At 41.7% G+C, this 6,183-nt stretch overlaps 1 protein-coding gene across 1 annotated transcript in view; it reads left to right on the top strand.

Moving 5' to 3' along the window:
* Nucleotides 1-6,183, top strand: part of LOC112073467 (cilia- and flagella-associated protein 337-like) — a gene marked incomplete at its 3' end in the record, with an annotated part of 24,067 nt that overhangs the window by 12,853 nt on the left and 5,031 nt on the right. The window contains 4 exon segments of the mRNA XM_070440156.1: nt 4,437-4,780; nt 4,878-5,026; nt 5,349-5,390; nt 5,392-5,585. Of these exon segments, the coding sequence (XP_070296257.1) occupies nt 4,437-4,780; nt 4,878-5,026; nt 5,349-5,390; nt 5,392-5,585 (729 nt within the window).

The following is a 6,183-nucleotide window of genomic DNA, read 5'->3' as shown; positions in this document are numbered from 1 at the left end:
AAAGAGAGAGATTACATCATACATGTCATAACCATGTCATAACACATCATAACCATGTCCTAACACGTCATAACATGTCATAAACCATGTCCTAACGTATAACCATGTCACACGTCATAACCATGTCTACTACCTAACATGTATAACCATGTCCTAGCACATCATAACCATGGCATAACACATAACAAGTCATAACATGTCATAACCATGTCCTAGCACATCATAACATGTCATAATACGTCATAACCATGTCTACACGTCATAGCCATGTCATAACACATAACACGTGTCAACATGTCATACCACGTCATAACATGTCATAACATGTCATAACACATAACACGTCATAACCATGTCATAACACGTCATTACCATGTCATAACACATAACACGTCAACATGTCATACCACGTCATAACCATGTCATAACATGTCATAATAGCTGACATAACTTGCATAAACAGTCATAACCATGTCATAACATGTCATTACCATGTCATAACACATAACTCGTCATAACAGCTGTCATAACACATATATTTACACCTGTTGTGACATCTATTGCTTATTTTATGGCTGGTTATGACACCTACATCAGAGTGTCAACCCACATTTATTCAAATTAGTTTATTCCCTGCCAAGAAGTTTACCTTTCGGTTGAACGTTTGTTACTTAATCCTTTGTTGTTGTAATGAATTCTTTATATTCATGTTTTTTTTAAATCATATTTTAAAATACTTGGAAACAAAATACACTTTATGAGCATTATGACCATCCTGTGTCACTTTACTTGGACTAAGAAAATACACATTATAAACATTTGTCAAGAAGCATTATAACCATCATAATCATATAAGCCAGACAGGCTATCAGGTACAGGCCTTATATCAGTCATCAGTCAAAAAGAGGGTGTTCTGTCCTGTTCCTGAAATCTGCTCCTGCGTTCACCCAGTCATCAGCAACAGAGCATTGGGGTGGTGCATGTCTGACATCAATGTGTGCACAATTACATGATATGTTTAATATGGTCAATTTCAGAAAATGTTATATAACATAAAACGTACTGTTGACACGTAGGCCTATGATAGTGTTATGGCTAGTGTTATGTTAACAATCCCGAAGGCTATGGTGTGAATGGAAATGTTTTGCCTGTGTGGTAGGTTTTCACTTTTATGTCGTTGTCATGACCGCCCAGAAAATAACGCAACAGGTTAATATGATGATGTTGACTGTTATGACAGTTCCGTGTTATGACCGTGTTATGAACAGTGTTATGACCGTGTTTGTGTATGACCGTGTTATGACCGTGTTATGACGTGTTATGACAGTGTTATGACCGTGTTTATGACGTGTTTATAACAGTGGTTATGACGCGCTAAGTGTATCTGACAGTGTTATACTCGTATGGACGTGTTATGACACGTGTTATGAACGTGATCGTGTTAGACGGTTGTATCGATGTGTTATGTCAATGCCGTCGGGTTATAACAGTGTTATGACCGGTATACGCTGTTATAGATTTCGTTGTTATGACCGTGTTATGACGTGTTACTAGACAGTGTTATCGTGTTAAACAGTGTTATGACCGTGTTATGACAGTTAACGTGTTATGACCGTGTTTATGACCGTGTTATGACCGATGTTATGACAGTGTTAGAACGTGTCTATGACCGGTTAGCTGTTAATGACGGATACGTGTACAGCTCAAATTTTGTTGGTCAATCGCATGTTTAGCGTTGTCATTAGTGGAATGCTTGTTATGGTTCATGACCTGGTGTTTAATGTTTATGACAATTATGACATGGGTATGACTGTGTTATAAGGTGTTTGGTGAACATATTATACATGATTATGAACGTGTTATGACATATTATGACATGGTTTGAACTGTGTTATACAAGTGTTTATGGAATATTATACAATGGTTTAGACCGTGTATAAAGTGTTATAGACATATATGATATGATTATTGAAAGTGTTATGACATATTATGACATGTTTATGATGTGTTTAAAGTGTTATGACATATATGACATGGTTATGCACACGTGTATAAAGTGTTGTGACATATTATGACATGAATTATGAACGTGTTATGACATATTAATGACATGAGTTATGACTTGTGTTTATAAAGTGTTATGAAATATTATGACATGGTTATGACCGTGTATCAAGTGTTATGGACAATATTATGACATGATTATGAACGTGTTATGACATTTATGACATGGTTAGTGATGTGTTTAAAGTGTTATGACATATTATGACATGGTATGAACGTGGTATAAAAGTGTTTATGAATTATTATGGTTTGACCTGTATGTAGCATTGATGTTATGACCGTGTATAAAGTGTTATGACTATTATGACATGGTTATGACCGTGTAATAAAGTGTTATACATATTATGACCATGGTTGACGATCGTGTATACTAGAATGTATGGTGTATGGTACATATATGACATGGTTTGACCGTGTTAAAGTGTTATGACATATTATAAAGTGTTATGATGCTGGGTGCCAAGTAAAAGTGTTACCACAACAACAAACAATAAATAACAACAAAAGGGAACAGAGGAGATGACAGGGGAACATAAAAGGGATTTGCTAATTGACATTTTACAGGCAGAGTGTGTTGTGTTCCTGTGTGCATCTGTGCATGCGTGTCTATGTGTGTGCTGTGTATATTTATATTCTGTGTGTGTGTGTGTGTGTGTGTGTGTGTGTGTGTGTGTGTGTGTGTGTGTGTATCTCTGGGGTGCAAAGTGGGGTGTTCTTCTGAAGTTCAGAAACAGTGGCTGTTGATGATTAGACATGAGGGTTTATCATATCCCCAAACCGAGACAGAGACAGAGAGAGAGAGAGACAGAGGAGGAGAGACAGAGAGAGAGAGAGAGACAGAGAGAGAGAGAGAGAGAGACAAGAGAGAGAGAGAGAGACAGAGAGAGAGAGAGACAGAGACAGAGAGAGACGAGAAGAGACAGAGAAGACAAGAGAGAGAGGAAGAGAGACAAGAGAGAGAGGCGAGCAGAGGAGACAGAGGAGAGAGGAGAGGAGACAGAGAGAGACAGAGAGAGAGACCACGAGAGAGAGAGACAGACGACAGAGACAGAGAGAGAGAGACGCAGAGAGAGAGAGACAGAGAGAGAGAAGAGAGCAGAGGAGACAGAGAGAGAGAGACAAGGAGAGGAGAGAGAGACAGAGAGAGACAAGAGAGAGAGAGACAGAGACAGAGACAGGAGGAGAGAAGACAGAGAGAGACAGAGACAGAGAGGAGGACGAGAGAGACGAGAGAGACAGAGAGGACAAGAGAGAGAGAGAGAGAGAGAGGAGAGAGACAGAGAGAGACGAGAGAGACGAAGAGAGAGAGAGAGACAAGAGAGAGAGAGGAGACAAGAGAGAGAGAGAGAGAGACAGAGAGAGAGAGAGAGAGAGAGGACAGAGAGAGACAAGAAGAGAGAGAGAGCAGAGAGAGAGACGAGAAGAGAGAGAGACGAGAGAGAAAGAGAGAGAGAGAGAGAACAAGAGAGAGAGAGAGACCAGGAGAAGAGAGAGACAGAGACAGAGAGCGAGAGAGAGAGAGAGAGAGAAGAGAGAGACACAGAGAGAGAGAGAGACAGAGACAGAGAGAGAGAGACAGAGAGAGAGAGAGACAGAGAGAGAACAGAGAGAGACAAGAGAGAGAGAGAGAAAGAGAGAGAGAGACAGAGAGACGAGAGAGAGACAGAGAGAGAGAGAGAGAGAGAGACAAGAGACGAGACAAGACAGAGAGAGAGAGACAAGAGAGAGAGAGAGACAGAGAGAGAGAGACAGAGAGAGACAAGAGAGAGAGACGAGAGAGAGAGAGAGAGAGAGGACAAGAAGAGAGAGAGAGACAGAGAAGAGAGAGACAAGAGAAGAGAGAGACAAGAGAGAGAGAGACCGATAGAGACAGAGAGACAGAAGAGAGACAGAGAGAGACAGAGAGAGACAGAGAGACAGAGAGACAGAGAGAGAGAGAGAAATAAACAGGGGAGTGAGAGGACAGTGGAAGAGAGGAGAGTGCAAGAAGAGAAGGAGAGATGAGAAGAGAAAGGCAGACACGACAGAATAGAGAGAGAGAGAAATAGAACAGAGGGGGAAAGTGAGAGGACATTTGGAAAAGAGGGAGAGAGAGGTGGCGAGAGAGAGGAAGGGAGAGATGAAAGAGAGAGAGAGAGGAAGGGAGAGATGAGAGAGGGATAGATGGATGCCGCATGACTTCTCACAGTCAACAGAGAACAAACTCCAACTGAACTCATGTTATTTTTGATGATGCTCATTTTACACTCTCATCACCCATCCTGTTCGTGAAATGACACACTGCGTCTGACAGTAAACCTGTCTCTGTGTATGTATGTCAGCTGAAATAAAAACATGATTTGAAAGCTCTCTGCTCTCTGTATGTAGGGCAGCTTAGTCAATATATCTAGCTGGTTATCCACTGGTTATCTTCCTCCTCTCCCTCTCTCCTCACCTTCATCCTCTTTCCTCCTCTCCCTCTCTCCTCACCCCTCTCCTCGTCACTTTACTCACCTCTTTCTACTCATAAAACACCTCATCTTACACCTGTACTTCCTGTTTCCTGCAGTGCGTTTCCTGGGCTCTCTGGAGGCATTGTTGTCGTGCAGCACCAGCCCCCAGAGTAGCATGGTGATTGGCTGGAGGGAGAAAGAGGGCGAGCCTCTCAGAGTCACCGCCTTCCACACGGAGAAAGGAACCAATGACCTGGACCATCACTCTGGGATGAATTTGATAGGCACTCACAAGTCCTACCAAGTTATAATATCTATCCTTACTTCTCATTGGTTGGAACCAATGCAGGCACTAACATCCTTCTCTCTGATTGGTTGCAGCCACCGCAGGTATAGACAACAAGGTACTGCTGTGGAACCCCTATGTGATCTCTAAACCAGTGGGTGTACTCAGAGGTCACATGAGCAGTGTTACCGCCGTACGCTTCATAGTGGGCAAGAAACAGCTGATCAGCTTCTCCAASGACAAGGTGAGAGAGAAGGAGAAGAGAAGTGGAGACTGTGTGTAGTATTGGGATGTTGTTATGTGTCAAAGACGTGCGTTAGATGAAGTATGACTTCTTCTAAATGATGAAGATGAGACTTAATGAAGATTAAACAGCTGATAGCTTTCTCAACGACAAGGTGGAGAGAGAAGGAGAGAAGAGAAGTGGAGACTGTGTGTAGTATTGGGATGTTTTATGTGTCAAAGACGTGCGTTAGATGAGTATGACTTCTTCTAAATGATGACGATGAGACTTATTTCTACATGCGTGTTGAATACTTTAAGACAACTTCTCTATCTTCTCTCAGGTGCTGAGGTTGTGGGATGTGGCCAGTCAGTTGTGTATTCAGGTGTGTCGCTGGCGTCTTCCCAAGACACAGGAGGAGTTGTCACACTCTTCTGTTCCTCAGTGAGGAGCGCTCACGTCTCCTCCTCTCCTTCAACAGTCTGCTCCTCCTCATGGAAGTCAAGAGAGAGGAGGGGAGGAGAGTCACCAGCCATGAGAACCCTGTCACCTGTGTCCTATATAACAGCCTGTTAGACAGGTACAGACACAGGAACACATGACAGTCACCTACATCTACACAGGACCCACGATAATGCTTTTTTTCTCCTCATCCCCTCTCTCTCCTCTCCTTTCTCTCCTCCCCGCCCCCTCTGTCTCTCTGTCTCTCTCTCCCCATCTCTCCCCCCCCGCCCTCTCTCTCTCTGTCTCTCTCGTCCCTCTCTCTCTCAATTTGAAATTCAAGCTGCTTTATTGGCATGAAAAACATTGTGTCAATATTGCCAAAGCAACAATGTATACAATATACATTGTAATAAAATTATAAACAATAACAATAAATGGTAACAGTCAATAGTCGAATGTAATAATATATAAATCGAAATATGGAAAATAACCTATAAATAACTTATAACTAAATAACGGTCATCTACCATTACATCATTACTACAACTACTATCATCATTACCACTAATAACTATCCACACATCATAAACTGCTTGTCATTACATTACCCACATCCATACTATTTGGAATGATAAACAACAATATATAGTAATAACAATAATAGTATATAAGTAAGTTATACTTAACTACGCAGATGTTATTATTAGTGGTCCCTCAGGGCTATGGGGGAGGCA

The sequence above is a fragment of the Salvelinus sp. IW2-2015 genome, unplaced genomic scaffold, assembly GCF_002910315.2.
Source record: "Salvelinus sp. IW2-2015 unplaced genomic scaffold, ASM291031v2 Un_scaffold2270, whole genome shotgun sequence".
In the NCBI taxonomy this organism is placed as follows: domain Eukaryota; kingdom Metazoa; phylum Chordata; class Actinopteri; order Salmoniformes; family Salmonidae; genus Salvelinus; species Salvelinus sp. IW2-2015.
Note: the sequence above shows the minus strand (reverse complement) of the source record. Positions and strands in the feature narration are given on the sequence as shown.